The following is a 21,745-nucleotide window of genomic DNA, read 5'->3' on the forward strand; positions in this document are numbered from 1 at the left end:
GAGGAAATTATTATGACAAAACTCATGTAATTGTAAATGAGCCCCTGGAGGGAGAAGAAACACAGAAATGGGACATTGAAATATTGTGAGAGAATCTGCAGCATCCCTGAGAGAGAGCAAGGGGAGAAGGACCCTCATGCCCCGTGAAAAGGAAGCTACCTGTCCTCATGCTTCTGGGATCACTGAGCAGAATGAACTTCTTCCCCAACCTTGAAGACTATTGTTGTTAACCATGGAAAAGCTCAAAATATTCTTGCCAGTCATCCAGTGTTCCTATGAAGAATGCGTTAACGATTTCTGGGAAAGGTTCTACTCCTGCTTGATCTCCAGCTTCGGTGAGCAAGCTTCTTGAAGTCTCTTCTCTCTCCTTTCCACCAAACACGAATCCTATCCCTGATAGCCATTATAGGACACTGGTGATGCTGTCATCCTGTGTTAATTAACCTCCTAGTAGATGTGTGTGTGAATGCAAGGCACAGAGAAGCAGAGTCCTATAGGTCAAGTCATACTTTTAAAAAGACGAATAATATTTTTAGCAATATCTGAAAACATATTTAATAAACCTTACTATTAAGCTGCTGTATTAGATAAACATTAAAGGTTCCCTATTGAAGCTTTTATAACTGAAGCACCGTAAGTATTCACACTTGTAACTGACCCCAGGGAGGGGACCTCAGCTTTGTAAGGAAAAGGCTCAAGTACAGGAGTGTTTTCTGTGGCTGTTGTTTGCTCGGTCCTTCAAACTAAAAAAGCACAAGTAGCCTGCGGCTGTCCTTGCACTCTAAGTATTAACAGAGACACCCTTCTGGGTGACAAGACTGTAAGTAACCGGGGCTTACCTATCCTGGTTCTGAGACCTCACCTGATCTACCCTCAAGAAGTGTTTATAAAGACTCTGTCACCTACGTGTAAGAATAGTCAAATTTTTCTTTGCCTGAAGTAAGGGGAAATTTCAGATGTTCAAATTAAGACCAAGTAGTATCTGATCCTTGACTATACCACTTTACTTTACAAAATGTGACAGAAAACTCAGTTTTTCACTCCCATTTTAAATAGCTTTCATTCAAGCAAAATCAGGTAGGATAATGTCTTTGACTTAGTTTCAAGTAATCATTACCACCATCACTATACAATTCTCAAGCATTTTTCCCTCCTGAGTTGGTTTTAAACTTACATTGAGACAACTGTTCCCTTCATCCCCAACTTTTGCCAGAAAGCAGAAAAAGGTCTGCTCTATTTTTATATACAGAAAGATTAAATTCTCCAATGATATTTTTAAAAATATCAACCTGTATGCACTTTAGAATGTTAACAGTGAACTGTTTAAACTCAAAGACCCACTATTTTGAGTATTTTTTATAGACGTGGTCTTTCCATGTAAATATTATTGTGTTTTTTTTTTCCCTTCCCTTTAATCTCAGGCTCTTTTGTCATCTTTCAAGCAACATCTGTAAAACTATTTTATGCCCACAGATGTGAGTGCCTGTTAGTGTGGCAGTATTATTTAATGAAATTGATGTTATAAGGTAACTTTATTTTAATGGGAGGCCTTGTGTGTACACAAAGGTAGGTATGTATATTTTCACTGTAAAAAACCAAGTTAAAAAATTCTTCATGTTAATTGTTTAAAATTTTTCTAGAGCCAGTGAGGCTCTTTAAAGAAGTTGTTTCTTCCAAAGAACAAAGACAAAGCCAGGTAACGACATGTAAATTTAAATGATACATTTATTGAGCTGTGCCTTTTCTACCACACTGGATTAAATAAACTTGTCAAGAAGTACAGTTTTTGTCACCTTCTGGGACATTTAGTAATTTGCTGTTCTTTCTTCTATGTACCTCTGTTAGTACACATGGCCAACTGGTCACCTTTAACAGGTAGGTCTCATGTTATGTTATTAGATACACAGGTAAGGAAAGTTACATTCATTATGTCCTTGGTTCAAAGCAACAGGGGCTCCCTAGCATGTAAATCTTTGCAGAATCAAGTGTCTACTATTTTATATATACATATTTAAAAAGAAGCAAAGGCACTAGACTACTTGGATTAAACATTCTGTCCAGAGGGCTAATACCAGGCTTTGCTTTTCCTCATCTGTAGTAAGTTTCAGGTCCTTGACAGAAATAGCTGAACTGTTCCAAATTTGCTTCAGTGCATCGATATGTGATAAAGGAAAGCGAAGTCCATGAGACTGAAAAAAGATAAACTATTTAGTCACTTAGGTGGCATTTTCCATAATTTCTCAATACATCATTATTGATATCCTTCACAAGTATGAAACTTGTTTCAGATAAGCTACTTACAAAAACTATGATAACTTATGAAAGTTGCTAATTCCCATATGAAAACTCAGACTTCATGAAAGGTATTCTATTTTATAGAGTAAGAAATATTAATCCTTTGAGAAATGCTTCACATTTGTTACACCTTTCCCACAAGGCCACAGGTCCTAGTATCTTTTAAAGTGGGTACATATATCACAGAAATGTCTGACTTAATCATCCCTGTGCAAGGGCTGTCAATTTGTGAAATGTGAAGTCCACACTGCAGTCATAAAAAAAGGTCATTACCCATAAATCAAAGGTAACAGATTCTTCCCAGCCACCAAATCGCAGGAAAGACATGCATTTTAGGTTGGAACAAACCTCTGTTTCCTCATTTCCCATCATGTGTGTGTCTCTCCTATTCTTTAAGGAATGATAGATGTAAACCATCTTTTCTCGAGTTTCATCCTTAAAAAAAAAAACACAGCAAGTCGTCAACACCAAAATATTGAGCACTTCAATACTAGGAGGGTTTTCCAATAACAAAGGTCAACACCAAGAAAAATCTTAATGCCTCAGTGCTTAAGTGAAATTTATTGAACACTAAAGAAAGAATCCTTCTGGCAAAAAAATTATGAGATACAGATAAATATAGATATATACACACGCAATGTAGAATATACGTATTTCATTATAGTGCTCACAGATTACTATTTGTATGCAGCAAATAACCACTCGTCATTTTTCAAAAAGATAACAGCATCTTCAGAAACGACCTAATGAAAAAGCAACCATTTATATATCAACTTACCAATGAAACATTCAAGTTTTTCGTTTCATCATACCTGCACTATCTTTTTGCATCAGAAAAATTTGACATTCCTAGGTATACATAAATGGACAATTTATGAACACCACAGAGTAAATATTAATTCCTAAGAAATACCAGCTATGTGATCTATAAAAACTTCTATTCCATGTATAGTAAAGTAGGCTCCCGAATGGTCTCGACTTCCCGTCCCTCTCCACCCACCATAACACAGTGCAGTTTATTATCTCTTCCAGAACCTTTAGAAATTCCTTGTCACCTCTCACTCAGACGAGGACCCAAAGCCTTAGCCTGAAATAGAACGCCTCAAACTGATTGATTGGTTAGCAGAATAACTAGGATTTTCTTTTTTTAAATGGGGATGTGGGAGTATATACTTTTTAGGTTTTATATATATGTTATAAACCAGTCTTCTCCAGGGCTGGCCCTGATGGCTGGAAAAATAGGGTTCTGGAGACATCTCGGTGCCCCCCGACTCTCATCCCCTCCAGACATTCATTGGACACCTCCCAAGAAAGCTGATTAGGAGGAACAGGGTGAAGCCACAGGGCATGGGAGAGTTCCCAAGGGCTTTAGGGTTGTGTGGGGTGCTTTCAAAATAAATGCAGAGGCTCCACACCAGACGAAGCCCAGGAACTTACAAGTTCTAAAAATTTTCCAGTTGACTGTAATCAGCCAGTTTGGGGAACCACTGGGCTAGGTGGCAAGGGTATGGAATGTAGATTTTCCTCTCCATCATCTACAGAATAGAGAGTTTTCGAGAAGAACCATCAACAAAACCATATGTAAAGGCAGGTCTGCGCCGTATACAGGATGGGCGAGGGACTGAGACAGGGAGACGCATGAACGGGGTCTGTGGCCATCTAAGCAAAGGCAACCTGGCCTGAATTAGGAGACAGAGAACAGACATTTAATTACTAATTAGAGAAAAGAAGGAGGGTTCTGTGGGGCCGAAGACAAGCCCTCAAATGCCCAACAGGCAGGAAACCTTGGAACCATAACAGTGAGATCTGGGCATGATCTGATCTAAAGAGATGGCGTTAAGCTGTGAGGAGGTGGATGCCCAAAGGAGGAGGGCAGGGCCATTTGTCAGTCTGATAACCTGGGGCCTGTGATGGAAATGCCCTGAGAAGAACGGAACCCCCTTCCCCTCTGGATACTCACGGATGGGTCCTGATCGGGTCCTACAGTGAGGACAACGTGGTCTCTAAATTGCAGCCTCACAGTGCTGTCCAACCCCGGTAACCGTCCACCTGGAAAACCCAGAGACAGGGAAAGCCATCTTTCAGAGAGGAAAGCAGCAGGCTCAAACCTGCTTGCAGGAGCAACTATTTAGGAAGTACACTTAGTAACAATTTGCAGGTGAATCCAAATGTGGGGCGCCCTCTCCAGCTCAAGTATTCGCTCTCCCTGACATGTACGGTGATCTGAAAAGTGTAGCTGACATCTTGATGGAGCTCATCCTTATACTGAAGACACACATACAGACTTCGTTGTTATTTATCTAACTAAGTTCATTTAAATAGTTGTCACCAGTACCCAGGGAGCACATACTATCACAGTACAGACAGGGCCACCATGCCTTCTGCACAGAATGCTCTCACGTCTCCAGTTTCTCTCCCCTGCTTGCTCCACATGTGGACTCTGAAAGGACTTCCAGAACTCAAAGTGCACCACCCCTCCAATTACTAGTTCTATGACCATGGCAAATTATTCAGCCTGTGTAGGTCAAGCACAGTGTCATAAAAAAGCCACCTAATAAAGTCCACAGGAAAAACTACTCTTTCCTAGATTGGATTTAACAGTGAAAAAGCAGCCACTACAATCAGACCAGCCTTACAGGGTCTTCTGGCTGGAGAAAGAGTTGAGGGATCATAACTTTATTGACTATAAGGACTAAGGCAAGGAAAACTCTGGATAACATATCCTGGGCCATAAGCTGATACTCAGAACACTGTTCTGCTAAAGATTAAAATATGTGCTGGGAAAACATGTGCTATTTTGAGTAGATGCTATCAAAAACAAATTTTAAACTCCCCCCCCCCCCCGAGACTATAATAAAAATGTACATAGAATCAGTGTTAGAAGGGACCTTGTACAGTGTGTATCTCAGTGGTTCTCCACTGGTGATAAGGCTTTTATGAAAATTAGTGAAAATGAAACTCTCCCTGTACCTGACTAAGAGAGAAGGAGCCTGAGAGCCAGCCTGGCACTCGCGGCTGTGTCTCCATGTTCTCCAGCTGAACACAGGCCATTACACAGAACCCCGATATTAAGCAAGGCCACGCTGTGACTGAGAGAGATCGAGACAAAACCAAGACCACTTCATCATCAGGTCAGAACTCAGGCCAAAGCAAGGACACTGTCCACACCACAGAAGTGACCAGACGTGCCCTATCCTGGTTGACCTGAGTGACTGCTGCTGCTGCTCTACCAGCTGTCACCTTGGCTTCATTTCACTCCTCCTGCTACTGGCTAAGATTTACAGGAGACCCAATCCGAGAATCCCTTTTTCCCGACAGCATTCAATCCCGAGCAGAGCCCTGCTTCCTTGAACCCTCCTGAAAATCACCTAACTCAAACCCAAATCCTATAAATCCTTTCCAACATCCTTTTACCGAGGTGCCTACAGTCCCCAGTGGTGTGCTCTCTTCCCTGTTACAAGTCAATAAACCCAGCTTTGTCCGACTACAGGAGTGTGGTGTGGTCTCTGCTCCAGAACACCGGTATCACCATCCACCCAGAAGTCTATCAGTGTCATCTGTACCTGACACCTGTCACAAAATAGTCACCTGGGACTTGGGAGAAGGTCTGATAATCTTGGGCATTCTGGTAGTTCCCCTGCTGATGGCAACATTTTACCCATCCCTGGGTTAACTCCAACAAGATTATTTCAATGTTCAAGTTCTTAAAACTTCCTGAAGATGATGAATTCCAGAGGGGCCCTAACCACACATACTCCTCACCCCAAATCACAGGGCTCTCATTCCCCATCAGGCTGCATGTCCTGTCCAACCTCACACTAAGGATAGGCCCACATTAATCCTCAAATGCTTCATACATTCCATCAGCTCAAAGAGGTGCCCACCCAGAAAAGCTCAAAATAGCCCACATTAGCCCGACCACCTAGAAGAAAAGAGCAAAGCTCTACCTGGTGTTGAAAGCTCTGCTCCATCTCCCACATAGTACGGTGGGAGTCTGTTCATAGCAAAATCCTTCTTCATGTCTGCTGAAAGCAGTTCTCTGGTGCCCTCCAGCCGGTCTGCAAGCATCCTCAGAAAGCCACTTAATTTTCTTGTTGCAACGGCTGTGGTTTCCACCTGCTAGAAACACAGAAGTGAGTCCGGGCCCAGACTCCAGTGACCTTACTGCCCAGGTCCCAGTCTCTGGAGTAGTCCACTGACCACCATCACCCAGGGCAGACGCAGATCCACGTCACTCCCTTAAGAACCGTATCCCTTTATTTCCTCATAACCACTGTTCATCTTAAGCTGCCTACCGTTTGCAAAAAAAGATCAATTTTCAGGATGTTGCCTGAAAAGAGGGATCCCTGGGAACATGGCACAGTCTCGGCTTTGCCTTTTGAAAAGCAAATCGCTGTCTAAGGTGTCTGCTTCAGACCGCAAAAGCACCCTCTGCTCAACTCAGCACTGATGCACTCAGCTTCTCAAAACTAGCCAACAGGGCTGCTGTTTCAAAGGTAAAACCAGGACGGACAGGAAAGCCAGGGAGCACACCAAGGCCAGGCTCTCCAGTGGGTCTGTCCTAACTAGTGATCTCACGTGTGCTCAGGCTACAGTTCCCAAGCCAGGTTAGTTAGTCATTCAACCACTGATTCAGCCAGAGCTCCCGGTGCCTGCCACTGCCGCCATGAAGTACAGGAAGCGGGCCGTCTGCACAACACTGTTGGTCCTTTGGGCGGCATGCAATGTGCAGCACTCCATTTGTTCTGCAAACCACCGTGCCCGGGAGAAGACGAGCTTGGCTCGCACGGGGAGGACTCTGGGGTCCCGAGGAGGGAGCCACAGCTTCAGCTGTCCTGGGCCGTGGTTACCCCGCCTTTCCCACCTGCCTTTACTCCTTACCAGGAGCAGCTGCCGGGGTATGCCGGCCCGTAGCTCTACGTCTGCCTTTGCAGTATCAAACACGAGCCCTGAAATGGTGTCCAAAAGGAAATCTCCCCATGAACTGGAACGTGTACCAAGAAAAAAAAAAAAGAGTGAACACATAAGAAATGTGCACAGAACACTGATTACTAAAAGCCTAAAGCTACAAACTGTCACGCCAATTCCCCTGCCCTGACGTCCTGAGTTCCACTAATTTCACATTACTCAGCATAAAGACTTACGGCCTTCATCAGTCAGTCTTCCCTTACTTCCCATCCCAGACACTCAGGTGCAAAATTAAAGGTGGGAAGCTAGGCTTCCTTCATGATTTGTCTTAAATGTAAAGATACCAGAGAATTAATTACAGACTGTCATAAAGTAGGAAGTTTAAGGGACCAATTTTTTTTTTTTTTAATGTTTTCAACTATGTAACACAGAGCCTTGAGGAGAGCTTTGCAGGAAACTTTAACCCTCAATCATTATAGGACCTAAAAAGATTTTTATGTGTAAAAAATCCAAAGCAACACATTTAGGGTAACAGCAAGATCCCCGGACTGTGTAATCATCTGAACAGTTAAACACTACATTTTCCTTTGTTCCTTGTAAAAATTCCTCAGCAAAATATCCAACATCAACAATTTCAAAACAGTTGATTTTGCAACTTGTTAAACCCTGGCAGTGGTTTTACTGGGGTATGAGATAGAAGCCAGAGGCCAAAAATACCATCTCGGGACGAGCATCAGTGTTCAGTAGCCTCTGCTTTCTCTGGGGCATTTAGAATCGCTCGCTCCTCAATGTGTGCCAGTGTGAGAAGCACACGCTGTGGGGCTGCTCTCTTTAAACACTTCTGAGCTGTTTAAAATTTTCCTCTGTGTCACCAGCAGATTTCAAATTGCTGGCTGCATGCAAGATGGAAATTCACAGTATGACTTTTGCTTCTCACGCAGTAACAAAATTAACACTTTTATGCTTCCCTCCTGGAAAAGTGGCAAAAGAGGACAAAAGCCACATGAGACACTTCCCCCAAGACGTCCACTCCTCCGTGGTAGCCTCACCACTTGTGACATAATGCTACACCCAACCTCATACCTTCGATTGAACTTCGACCATAGAGACCTTTCAGCAGCATGAAATAATATCGTCCTTTGAAGGGTCCCAGGTACAAGTCATGCAGCAGCAGCTCACAGAGGAGTTTAAGTGCCGTTAAATTGAGCTCTGTGTTCTTCTAGGAAAACGGATCTTGGGCCTTTCCAAAGTTTGGAAATGACACCTCTGGAGGGGTTCACTTTGGTAAAGCAGCCAAATCGACAGGCCACTGTCTCATCCAGCTGGCCCTAAATGTTCCAACGACGCTACCCTTGACAGGGGTTAGGAAAAGGCCCACAGGCCTTAAGGAGCACCAGGACCAAAGCATAGGGACACCTCTGGGGAGCGATGGTCCTCGAGTTACATCTGTCCCGTTCTAGCACCGGCCCCCCTGACAAAGGCCCAGGTCGGCATCCAGCTTAGATGCACGGGTCACGGTGCCTACCCACAGCCCCCAGCAGGCATCCTCTGTAACTCAGACCTCTCTTCCCCAGCCCTGCTGCCTGCAGAGGGGGTGGGTGGGACCAGGGAAGGCTACCAGTTCATCCTGGGGACTGGGAAACAGCGAGTCAGGCACTCAGTGGAAGCAAAAGCTAATAGGTTCAACGAGATCGAGGGAGGTCAGAGAAGTAACTGAGGATGCCTTGTGATGAGCCAATGTGAGTAAATAGAAACCGAGGAAGGAAAACAAGGGAGCGAAAACCGATTACTAGGAGACCAAGAGAAATGAAAAAGAGGGAGAATTAGAGAAAGAGGGAGCAGCTGAGTAACCTCAACGGCGGGACACCAGAAGATGGACATTCATGGGGCCAAACTATCAATATGTGGCTGCCGAGGCCCAGAGCTGCTTTAGTCCAGAACGAACTTCTGGTTCAGCCTCCCTGCAGCCTGCCCTTCCCCAGTTCCTATGACCCACCCCCTCAGTCACCTCTGTTCTTCTCGAGCTGCCCTCAGAGACCGTTTCTCGCTATGCAAGGCACCTAACCAGTCACGGTGACAAGGGCATTTTACATAAAGGAAGCCCCAAACAAGCTTTAGCTTCTACTTGTGGGCAAAGAGAGCCTAACTTCAGGCCAGACTCCAGCTAGCTCCTCCTGTCTCTTAAACTCAGGGGGTTCACTTCTCGCTGAAAAGCCACATGAGGAGGCAGAAGAATGCTTACTCACTTGTTCTGCAAGATACGGCTTTGAAGTTAGGAGGCGACTGGCTGTCCCTCAGGCCGGGAATATCCTCTCCTACTCTGACCTCCTGACCCACTTCTACTTACTCCTCCTGTAAATCTCCCTCAGCTTGGGTGTCAAGTCATTTCCAAAGCCTTCCCTGAGGCCCCGGCTTAGCTAAGTGCGTTCCTCTGTGCTCCCAGAGTCTCCTCTGCAAACCTATGATGGGATGTGTCACACTGTTTGGTGACTACATGCCTATCTCCCCTCCTTCCACCACTTCCAGAGAGTAAGTTCTCTCAAAGCGCCTTCAGTCCAATGCCTACAATCTCAGCAACTAGCACAAGGTGTAGTGCTGCATGAAGAATAAATTAATGACTGGCGTTTTTAATGGGACCTGGACTACTGAGGTCGCTGCTACCAGGAAATGACTCACTGGGCACTGCTGCCCTGGCCCTGTCACGTGACGAGGCACTCGCTGAACTGGAACACGGTTTTAATTGGAATTGTTTTTAGCACGTGTGCTTTCAGGACTCACTGTTCCAGACTTCCTTTCTGACTTTAATTTCATGAACTGTAAAAAAAATGGAAGCCTTAAAATAGACCCAGAGGTTTCAATGGATAGAGTTTCTGTTTGGGGTGATGAAAATGTCTTGGAAACAGGTAGTGGTGACGGTTGCACAACAGTGTGAATATAGTTAATGTCAGTGAATTGGACACTTAATGGTTAAAATGGCACATTCTATGTTATAAATATTTTACCACAAGCAAAACAAAATTTGAAGGGGGCGGGGAGGGGGAGAGACAGAGACAGAGACAGAGAGAGACAGAGTGGGGAAGGGAGGGAGGGAGGGAGAGAGGCAGGGGATAGGGGTGTGGGAGAGAGACTACAAGCCCAGCCTGGCAACACGAACACACTGCCACACCCACAGCTATGCTTCTATCTTCCCAAACCATGGGAGACTTTATTTGGGCAACTCCCAGCATTCTGTGGAGTCAGGGTCATGACAGGCCAGGAGGAAGCCTGAGTGAGTCAATGGCACAGGTAGGACGCTGAAGGAATAGGAAGTCAGCCGGAAACCCCGGGGCCGGGTAAGGAGGAGAGAAGCAGCTAACTCCCTCACGTCTCCTGAACACGCCGCTGTGGCCACAGCTCGGAGCTGTTGGGGACGCAAGGCTGCAGGTGAGTGCTCACCTGCTCTGGTAGGTGCTGATGGTCACGTGCGTGGAGTGGGCCAGCCCTGAGGGAGTGTCCGCCTGATGAACGGTCCCTCTGGGAAAGTACAGCAAGTCTCCTGGCTAAAGGAAAAAAAAAAAGGGGGGAAGGAGTTAGTAGAGAGGATATCTTCTCGTTCTTCTGGAAAGGCTGTGAGTTTCAGTTCTGCATTCTAGAAACCTCTATGGGTGATTCGAGCAGTGGTCTGCATGCCGTTCTCTGTGGTATCCACCCGTCTAGCTCTGCTGTGTCTGTGAACCTGTCACCATGAACCCCAATCCTGGAGAGGCTTCCAGAGCCTGAAGTCACTTTCTTTATTCATAAGCTGAGACCAGATACACCTGAAGCCACCCTGGGATCAAGGTGACAGCCTGTGCCTGGGAAGCCTGCTCCCGCCCTCCACACCCGTCAAGGGGAGCGGTGAGGATAGGAGCTTTAGAGCCATACAGAGGCTACACTCCCTGGCTGTTGGCCCCAGCAAATTACTTAACCTCCCGAGGCCTCAGTTCCTTTATGTGTAAAATGGAAGCCATCGCCCCAAATCTCACAGAATTATTTTGAGGATTAAAGGAAAAGAGTTCTTGGAGCTGCCTTCCCTGGCGGTCCAGTGGTTAAGACTCTGCACTTCCAATGCAGGGGCCGTGGGTTTGATCCCTGGTCGGGGAATTAAGATCCCACATGACGCACGCGAGGCACGGCCAGAAACAGAAAGCTCTTGGGGGCAATGCTGGGCAAGTGGCTGTGGCTGTATTATGATTCTTATTGTACCTGCCAGTCCCTGAGAGTCTGTGAGCTCTTCCAAGCAGGGTCCATATCCATCTTGTATCCCCAGGGCCTAAACCACCTAAGCATCCAGCACACACCAGAGGCTCAAAAGATGTCTGGAAGAATGGATGAAAAACCCTGTGACCCTTCATTTGAACCTAAACACTACACGTAACTAAAGATCAGTCCCTTCTCGGGCAGGTGAGCCTCCTCCACCCTGTCCTATTTCTTTCCCAAGCCACGGAACAGATATATTTTCCCCAAATCACTACTGCCCTGGAGCTTCCTCCTCCCTAGTCCCAACCAGAAAAAGAACATTCTGTATAAGCAGTTGCCTGAGCAGAGGAGAGGGAATCTTGGGAGTCGCTTATCTGCTCTCTACAGCCCTGCAAAGCCTTGTCTCACTGGTTAAGAGCATGGGCCCTGGAGAAAGAGCTCAAGAAATATCAGATTAAAAAAACTTCTCTTTTTAATGTTAAGTGCATACATAAGTAATTATATATGTACTCATAAGAGCTATCTTGCCCTGGATAACACCAATCTGACAGGGAAACTAGTACTTCCAGTAAACAAATGCATTACTCATAATTACAGGTATCATTTGTGAGAGTCTGTGGGCCAGCCCTGTGACTGAGGCCCTCACGTACATATTTCATCCATCCATTCATTTATCCATCCCACAAACACCTGATTAACCCTTCCCTGCCCACCACCCACGCCAGGGACCTGTGCTAGGCACCGGGGGAGAGAGCACTGAACGAAACAAAGACCTGCCCTGATGGAGCACATTCCAGAAGAGAAAAACATTTGAGAAGGGAGAAGGTACACTAGACAATGAAGACATTCTAGTGGGGCAAGAAGGATAAAATAAAGCAGCAAATAAGTAATGTCAAGTGATGGCGAATGCAAAGAAGACAAAAAAAGCAGAAGGAGGAGGAGGGGAATGATGTTGATGGAAGTGGGGGGTGGCGGGGGGTGTCTGGGATTAGAGGGGCTATTTGACCCAGGATGGTCCATTAAACCTGACCCTGCTAAGGTGACATTTCAGTAGAGACTTCAGGAAACGAGCAAGCCAGCCATGCAATGACCTGGGGAGAAAGGATTCCAGGAGGAGGGAAGAGCAAGTGCAAAGGTCCTGAGGTTGGAACGTGCCTGGCAGGTTGAGGGGCATCGGTTAGGCCAGTGTGTCAGGAAGGTAGTGAGTGAAGGTGGGAGTGATGGGAGGTGCAGTGAGCAGGCAGCAGAGGGGCCAGGTTACAGGGCCTTCTAGACCATTTTAAGGACTTCAGCTTTTTTATAATGATAAGACAATTAGCCATTTGACATACCACTGTCCTGTTTCTGTTTATTCTGAAAGAACTAGAAAAGCTAATTTTTTTAACCAAGAAAAAAAATATTTCTGGCTTCAATCCAAAGGCTACATAAACCAGCAGCATAAAGCCTTGAGAAAAGGAGGATTGGGTATAAATGAGTTCCATTTTCATTGTCTTTAATTATTCCATTGATATTAATGCCTTTGAAAATATACACAATGGTAATGAATATGGTGGTACACTAGGATGTTGAAAAATATTTTAAAGAAATTTTATTATAATTTTCCATTAATTAGATCATTAAAACTTACTATGCTATCAATTTTCCATTTAAGTAATAAAGTATTGATTATTTTTTAAAAAAAGGACTTTGGCTTTTATTCTGGGTTTAACGGAAAGACAGTAGAGGTCTGGGCAAAGGGTTCAGGGATCACAAAAGGATCATCATGGTTGTTATGTCAGAAACGTCTGCAAAGGGGACACTAGGTAGGAGGCTTCTGTATAAATCTATGTCCAAGGATTTTGCCCCAAACAAGTAGAAGAAGGGTGACACATTTGCAGGGAGAAGGAGGTTGGGGACAGGGTAGGACACGGGATTTTGGTTTGGGGAATATTAAATTTGTGGTATCTTTTACATTTCCAGGGAAGACATTAAGTGGGCAGCTGGATTATGAGTCTAGAGTTTAGAGATGTGGGCTAGAGATCTAAAACAGCGTTTAAAATACATCAGTGTAGAGGGTATTTGAAACCTTGGGAGGGGATGCTGACTGATCAAAGAAGTCCAGGAAATGAGCCCTGTACCCCAAATTAGAGAAGTAGGAAGACTGAGGACAAAACAGCGAAGGAGAATGAATAGGACAGTCAGGAAGGTGGAGAGAGAACCAAGAGAAGGTTGCATCCCGGAAGCCAGTGGACAGGGTGGAAGTGACCCACTGTGTCAAATGCTGACGACAGGCAGACTAAGAGGGGACTAGGAGTTGACTGCTGTACTTGACAACGTGGAAGTACCCTTGAGAATATTTCTAGAGGAACAATGGGGAAGAAACCCTGCTAGAAAGGGTGCCCAACAGTGGGAGAGTCGAGGAAATGAAGACAGGCCATTATGGCAGGGTCTCCAAAAATGTCTACATCCTAATACCTGGCATCTGTGAATACTTAGGTTACACGGACAAGGGGAATTAAGGCTGCTGACGGGGATTATTCTGGATTATCCACGCAGACCCAATGTAATCACAAGGATACTTAAAAGTGGAAGAGGGTAGGGCTTCCCTGGTGGCACAGTGGTTGAGAGTCCGCCTGCCGATGCAGGGGGACGCGGGTTCGTGTCCCGGTCCGGGAAGATCCCACATGCCGCGGAGCGGCTGGGCCCGTGAGCCGTGGCCAATGAGCCTGCGCGTCCGGAGCCTGTGCTCCGCAACGGGAGAGGCCGCAACAGTGAGAGGCCCGCGTACAAAAAAAAAAAAAAAAAAAGTGGAAGAGGGTATTGGAAGAGAGAACCAGAGAGAGGGCAGCATGAGAAAGACCAAGCTCCATGTTGCTGGCTTTGATGTCGGAGGGAGGGGCCGTGAGCCAAGAGATGTGAGCAGCCTCCAGAAGCTGTAAAGGGCAAGGACACAAATTTTCCCCTAGAGCCTCCGGAACGAACACAGTCCTATTGACACCTTGATTTCAGCCATGTGAAACCCCTTTTGGACCTCTGAACTGCAGAACTACAAGATAATAAATTTGTGTTGTTTCAAGCCATAGAGTTTGTGCTAATTTGATAGGCAGCAATACACTGACATATAGCCATCACTTCCATGGAATTTCACTGTAAAGGCAGCATCAAAGTAATATTTTTAAATCTTTACAACCTACAAGATAAACATTATGATCTCCATTTTAACAAAGAAGAAACTGAGACAGAGATCAATAACTTGCCCAAGGACATGCAGCTCGTTAAGTGACAGCAGCTGAATTCAAACCCAGGTTTGTCAGATCCCTAAGCCACAGAGATGTCTATCCATTATAGGGGTGGTCTTCACCCCAAGACCTCAGGTTTGGCAGACGTACAAGTCAGGCTGCCACTTGGGTAGGAAGGAAGAGGGGTGAGGAGGGCTCCAGACTGCTCATCGTAGCCCCCAAGCCCACCCCCACCCAGAGCGACTCAGATCTTCGATTTCATACACTGGGCATTTATGCAAGATTTCATTTGAAGAATTCCACTGATTAAAAACTCAATAGACATACAACTTGAAAATCCCCGCAGGACACAACGCTGTCTTTCTCCTTCCAGGAGACTCAGGGCTTCTCCTAGTGAGCTGGGACCAGGATGGGCATGAGCAAACCAGGATGGGCATGAGCAGCGTGCAATGCTCCGTCTCCTGCAAGTCCCATGCCCTCTATGACCACCATGAAGCCCGACCTACTCGGGCAGGGCAAGTAGCCAGATGTCAGTCTGGGTAACTCAGCCCTGGCCTCAGAGACCATGGACAGCTTAGTCTTTGGCTTAAAAATAATCAGCCAAGAGCGGGGTTGGCAAACTCTCTCTGTAAAGGGCCGGACAGTAAATATCTGTGGTTTGTGAGCCACATGGTCCCTGTGGCAACTAGCTGACTCTGCCCTAGACAGTACATAAGGAATGAGTGTGGCTGTGTTTCCATAAACTTTATATAGAAAAACGGGCAGCAGGCCAGACTTCTGGCCTATGGGCCATAGTTTGCTGATTGCTGACCAAGAACATAAAAAAAAAAATGAAGAACGGTACCTTTATTGTTGTATTTATTCAAGTCCCCTATAACACAGGCACCCATCCTAAAAAGGGAGATTGTTTCTCCCAGTTATGGTAGGCAGGCAAAGATCTTAAAATCAAGAAAGAGCTATGAGGCCCTGAGTAGGAATTAGATACTAAGTATAACGTCAAGACACAAGAAATACAAAAACAATAACCATATGCAAGTTTGGTTAGAATCTTCGGTATGGTTTAAATTACCTATTTTCTTATTACCACTGAAGGAAATTAAATTTTAAGTTTCGTAGGAAAAGGTATAAAATTTAATTATGCAGCTATTCTTATCCAAGATTTTTTCCTCAACAACCCCACCTGCTGGGGATTGGCTATGATCCCATCCAGCTAACTGCTCAAAGACACACTTTCTCAGCAGCAAGATGCCAGCGAACCAGCACATGGCCCAAGCCACCTGGCTTCCTGGGGAAGGCCTCCTCAAGGGCTTTCGTGCTCACTATTCTTCTGGGTACTATATGCAGGCGGAAGGGAGAGCACAGAGTCTACTGCACAATCAGGAGGAAAAGGGGTCAGACTGGAATTTTACCAACAAAAAAAACTACTGGGTCCCTGGCCGTGCTCTGCTCAAGCAGCCTACGACCCAGCGGTGACCACTGGCCATGCCTTCCACTTTTGCTCTAGAGAAGTCAGTGGTTACTGAATTCATAATTCATTCCTGTTGCACTTGGATTATAGTTGGAGACAGGTGATTTGGAAAATGAACTTAACATTTCCTCAGCTCACTTCCGCAGCTAAAAACTACCAAATGTCCTTTAAGAAGCCCCCCCGCCCCACCCTGTGCTGGCTAGCTGGAATGAGAGCCACTTGCCCCCAGCCTCTTGGGTACGTTTGCCGGGGACCATTACACAAACCTCAAACCAAACCTGTCTCAGGAAAGGCACCCACAAAAGCAGGCCCGTACCTTCAATGTGAACTCGTATGCTGGCCTCCCGATCCTGTCCTCAGCCTCCAAGCTGTACTCCCGCGCCAGGGGCACCGTCGGGTGGTACAGGCGCCAGTGTTTCTCTCCCTCCAGCTGCAGGATGAAAACCTACAGGAAGCACAGGACCCCGGAGTGTCAGAGAGCCTCCAGACAACTCATGAGGCAAAGTGCTTCTAGAGTGTTAGCCCTCTCAGGGCTTAGATGAATCACAAATTTCAGATAAAAAAATAAAAATAAAAGATCACAGATACATTTCACTATACACTTAAAGTTGCCACTACTGGTATTCACTTTTAAAAACAGGTAATCGTGAAGTCTGACACTGGAGGGCTAGTCATTCTTTTCACTTTCATGAAAACCTCACTGAGTTCTTTATATCCCAATATCTATCCCACTATCTCATTCTTTTAAATCTTCCATCAGGCAGCTGAAAGCCCATAATCTCTGACGGAAAAGCCAAGCTTCAGATATTACTGAGTGTCTAAAATCCTGAATACAATCCTTGGCACATAGGAAAATGTCAAGTTTTTTTATTCTTCATTCAACCAAAGATATTTTAAAGTTCTGTTAGAAATATATATTTTTAAATGTATTTATTTTATTTATTTATTTTTGGCTGCGTTGGGTCTTCACTGCTGCACGCGAGCTTTCTCTAGTTGCAGCAAGCTGGGGCCACTCTTTGTTGTGGTGCGCAGGCTTATTGCGGCTTCTCTTGTTGCGGAGCACAGGCAATAGGTGTGTGGGGTTCAGTAGTTGCAGCACGTGGGCTCAGTAGTTGCGGCATGTGGGCTCAGTAGTTGTGGCTCGCGGGCTTAGCTGCTCCGCGGCATGTGGGATCTTCCCAGACCAGGGCTCAAACCCTTGTCCCCTACATTGGCAGGTGGATTCTTAACCACTGTGCCACCGGGGAAGCCCTATTAGAAATATTTTTTTAAAATTTTTTTGGAAACTGTATTGATATCAAATTGCTCTCAAAGGAGGGGAAAAAAAGAGGTTTTTTACTAATAACTCTGTGTTCACACATTGTCTTGGTACAAAAATAAAACTATGAAATACCTAAGCCAAAGGGTTAACTCTTTTTGGCAGCCACATGAGAATGAAATCAACACTTGTCAAGGCGCCAGTGCTTAAGTGAAACCATGACCTTCATTCAAGCTGCCCCAAGATCTTCACAAATGGAAAAAATATATACTTTTGGTAGCTACAGAAAAAGGACAAAAGAAAGCAGATGTAAGAATTACTTAAGACCTCACCTTATTAAAGACCATACATTATAAAATTAAAGAAAAAGCCAATCACACTTTTCTGTAGAAAATTCAAAAAACACCTATTTCGGAGGAATGTGTGGCTCTTTATATTAGTAAATAAACAACCTCCCCTTTCTGAAGGAGCAGGAAACCAGTTTGATGGGATTAATTTTGGCCCAACATCCCGGTGACTGAGGTCAAGCTCTGCAGAGCCCGCACAGGAAGAGTTGGCAGAGACCCGGCCCGAGAGCTGAACTGAACCCTGACAACCCACTAACCCGGGCTGGCAGCAACTCGTCCTCCCGGAGCCGAGCAGTTTCCTCCCCCCTCACCTCTACGTCATCATAATGGGGCGGCAGGCCCTGAGAACCCGCAGGGGTTATGTATACATTCGAGCCAACCAACGAGCCAAAGTAGCACTCCAGCTTCTCCTGGATCCTCCAAAGCTCATCCTTTAAAAAAAAAAAAAAAAAGATGGAGGGGAAAGAGGTGAAAAATACATTAGAAACAAGGAATATGTTCTTATGCGCTCAGCAAGTCTTTATCGCACAGCTATTATGTTCCAGACACCTGGAATTCAACGGTGCCCAAGCCAGCGCCTCTGTCCTCAGGACCCTTCCGTCCTCGTGCAGAACAGCACAGAGAAGAGGCAGCAGCAGACGAGACTGGAGAGGCAGGCAACAGGGAGTCATAGGATCTTAAGCAGGACAAGGACAGGATCCAACGCACACTTATAAAAGCTCACTCAGGCTGCGGTGTGGGGAACTGATCGTAGAAAAGCAAGAGAGAGCCGTGGGGAAGCTACGAAGGCAGCAGCGTAGGCTGGGAGTGAGCAGGGTGGTGGGCGAGGGAGAGAGAAATAGAAAAGTCGAGATGCGCTCAGAAAGCAGCACTGACGGGACATGCTGATGGCTGGGGTATGGGAGTGGGGAGAATAAATCAGAGAAACATTCTTGGGTTTTTGACTGAGGCAGTTAGTCAGCTCCCAGTTCCACTGAAATGGGAAAGATCTGCTAAAGAACAAGCTTTCAGGGGGGAGAAAAGAAAAGCCGCACATTAGCAGTGTTAAGTGTGAGCTGCTAAGACCGCCGTGTGCTGGCTGGCTAAGTCTGAAGTTCTGGCAAGACGAAGAGCTAGGGGATACATCTGGGAACTGCCTGCACAAAAGGGTACTCAGAGCAATGGAAGCAGAAATGACTACCTAGGAAGGGGGTACAGACAGCGAAGGGGTAAACAGGGTCGAGGAATGCTCCCTTTCTCCAGTCGCTAATCAGCTCTTCAGGGCCTAAGTTGAACTGAGGGGCCTAGAGAGGAGCCACACATCCCTGCAAGGAAGAAACCTGACTGTCCCGAGGCAGGTGAGAGAGGAGAGGCAGCAGTTAGGCCACGTAGGTATCGGCACTTCCTATGTGCCAGGCACTGTTTCCAAGTGCTTTCCTACTTCAGTTGTACAACCCTCCCCGCCACCCCGTCTCATAGGGTGGGTCCTACCAATGAGGAAATGCCAATGAGGAAACGGGCACGAGAACACACAGCCAATGAATGATGGAGCCAGGATTCAAATCCATGCAGCCTGGCTCCGGAGCCCACACCTTTAACCATGACTCTATATTGCCCCTCTAAGGAACTACCTTAAAGAAGTCACCTACCAAGAACACTGCAGAGCCCCTTCAAGCACATGCATATACAGTGCCTGCCACACACAAGACACTGAAACATCGAAAGTATCTGCTGAGTAAACCAGTGACCACAGCTTGGGAGTCAATCCTACCACTGGACGGAAAAACACCAAAAAATAACAAAAAAAACTACAGTATTAAAAATGCCAAGTGGGAAAGAATTGGGTCAGCATGAAAAAAGCTTTGGGAGACATCTTCAGTATAGACCACTGAACTTCTCTACTTACACATCTCAGGCAACACAGGAAGAATGATTTTATGGCATCTGAATAGCTCCCGAGAGTTAAGAGATCTCCCAAGCTGCCTAATTTATACCTGGGAGGGGCCAGCAGGACCTGGCCCTGTAATTACATTTATACAGTAACTAGAACCAGTTTCTCTCTTGCTCTTTCTCTCTGTCTCTGATGGCCTGAGAGGTGTTTCAGGACCATATGGGTGACTTTATGGCCCCCAACTCAAGCTTCTGGGTCTGTAATTGAGGAGTACATGTCTCTTTTCTTCTTAAAAGTTACTGAAGGGCTTCCCTCGTGGCGCACTGGTTAAGAATCTGCCTGCCAATGCAGGGGACACGGGTTCGAGCCCTGGTCCGGGAAGACCCACATGCCGTGGAGCAACGAAGCCCGTGCGCCACAACTACTGAGCCTGCACTCTAGAGCCCGCGAGCCACAACTACTGAAGCCCGTGCGCCTACAGCCCGTGCTCCACAATAAGAGAAGCCACCGCGATGAGAAGCCTGCGCACCACAATGAAGAGTAGCCCCTGCTCGCCGCAACCAGAGAAAGCCCGCGCGCAGCAACAAAGACCCAACACAGCCAAAAATAAAATAAAATAAATAAATTAAAAAAAAAAAAAGTTACTGAAAACCCCATCATTTGTACAATTTTTCTATCTCTCCTGGAAACAGAACCTTTAGCTTCTCAATCTGCCCAGTGTGGCCCACTAGAAAGGGATCTGGAGTCAAATCACCACCGACCAAGTTGTAGGTACAAGTCAGCTTCTTTATTTGCAAAGGAAGACTCCCACCCTAAGACTGTGGGAAACAGCATATTTATCTCAAAGCCTATTTACATTGCAAAGCAATGTACAACTGTTACAGCTTCACCAGTGCTGACTCTGGCACAAACAAGGCTCCTGAAATCTGTCTCCTTTGACTCGTGACTCCCAACTATGTCTGGAGATGCCAAGGAGGACCCCAGAACAATGGGAAAGGGAAAGGGAAAGAGGAGGCTCCTCCTCTCTCCACTGACCTATCTGCAGGCTCAGCTGAACACAACAGCTAAGACCAGAAGCCCACACTCACACCTAAAGGTGAAAGCAAACATGCCCAAAGCCCTACTACATTTCAGTTAATATCTTTAGATATATGGTTAGGAAAATGCTTTAATTTTGGAATCAGAAGTCCTTACTTAGTAGCTATGGAAAAGTCACATCTGTGAACTCGTTTTTTCCATGTAAAATGGAGACCACAGTGATTGCCCCAATTATTTCAAATGTCTGTTGGAGAGTGCAAAAGTGAACACATGTAAATATCTGGTAAACTCATCTGGACTCCTGATACACGGATTACCCAGAGCAGAGGGGGAACAACCCACCACTCTCTGGTTACCTCCTTACTCATTTCCAGACAAACTAGAATAATAAACTGTGCACACGGTGTGACCTGATAAAGAAAGGGCTGACTGTTCACTCTGATAGTCTCTCAATCTGGCCAATGAGGAACTGCCTCTATACTTTCTCTACCCTGATACCAACATATCCATTAGTAAACACACACACAACACTAAATCTGGTCACAATATAATACTTGGAACCCAGCTTCTAGTGTAAAAGGGTGAGCTCCTGAGGCCTAACAGATTTCTCAAGTCCTCGTGGTGGAAAAAACCAAGCAAAACAGGATACATCCTAGTCTAGCCCGGGGGCTGCGTTGAGATGGGAAAGCTCATCCTTCCTGCTTTAATAAACATGGCTAGAGAGCTGAGTCAACAGGGCAAAGGAAACACAGTCTTGGCCACTTGAAACTGGGGAAGAGGAACATGCAGCACTTAAGCAGACGAGCAGAGAAGAGCCCAAGATGATTCTACAGCACAAAAATGACAGCCACAGAGGACACCACACATATGCCAAACAATAACTTTCTGCTGGTCTGTGAACAAATTACATAATCAACATCAGTGATCTTTTCTATTCATACTTCTTAGGTGTCTAAAAACCACTCTTTTAAAAAACAGTGCTGCTTCTAGCTAAGTAAAGAGTCAAGGACAAGCTCAGAGTGAAGTACCTCCGTGTCCATATTTTCTGAATACACATCATGACTTGGTCTGCAAGTGATTTATAAATTCCTTTTGGGTGCTAGGGACAAAAGGCTGGCATTCAAA

General features: G+C 45.7%; 2 protein-coding genes across 11 annotated transcripts in view; one reads left to right on the plus strand and one right to left on the minus strand.

The window, feature by feature from the left end:
* Positions 1-1,780, plus strand: part of CRYBG3 (crystallin beta-gamma domain containing 3) — a 114,907-nt gene extending 113,127 nt beyond the window's left edge. For 2 of the 3 annotated variants that reach the window (XM_027102923.1, XM_027102914.1), the window contains one exon: positions 1-1,780. In XM_027102923.1, the coding sequence (XP_026958724.1) occupies positions 1-89 (89 nt within the window). In that variant the 3' untranslated portion in view covers positions 90-1,780. The other variant, XR_003432111.1, reaches the window with a different exon arrangement.
* Positions 1,618-21,745, minus strand: part of RIOX2 (ribosomal oxygenase 2) — a 26,996-nt gene continuing 6,868 nt past the window's right edge. For 3 of the 8 annotated variants that reach the window (XM_027102973.1, XM_027102980.1, XM_027102989.1), the window contains exons 3-10: positions 17,970-18,143; positions 16,424-16,552; positions 10,639-10,742; positions 7,177-7,279; positions 6,243-6,414; positions 4,256-4,344; positions 2,644-2,730; positions 1,708-2,189 (exon numbers count right to left, since the gene is read on the minus strand). In XM_027102973.1, coding sequence (XP_026958774.1) covers positions 2,031-2,189; positions 2,644-2,730; positions 4,256-4,344; positions 6,243-6,414; positions 7,177-7,279; positions 10,639-10,742; positions 16,424-16,552; positions 17,970-18,143 — 1,017 coding nt within the window. In that variant the 3' untranslated portion in view covers positions 1,708-2,030. Of the gene's footprint in view, positions 2,190-2,643; positions 2,731-4,255; positions 4,345-5,265; positions 5,385-6,242; positions 6,415-7,176; positions 7,280-10,638; positions 10,743-16,423; positions 16,553-17,969; positions 18,144-21,745 lie in introns of those variants that run through there. The other 5 variants (XM_027102956.1, XM_027102964.1, XM_027102947.1 and 2 more) reach the window with 5 other exon arrangements.

The sequence above is a fragment of the Aethalodelphis obliquidens genome, unplaced genomic scaffold (assembly GCF_003676395.1).
Source record: "Aethalodelphis obliquidens isolate GAN/ISIS:26980383/991018 unplaced genomic scaffold, ASM367639v1 scaffold1, whole genome shotgun sequence".
NCBI lineage: Eukaryota > Metazoa > Chordata > Mammalia > Artiodactyla > Delphinidae > Aethalodelphis > Aethalodelphis obliquidens.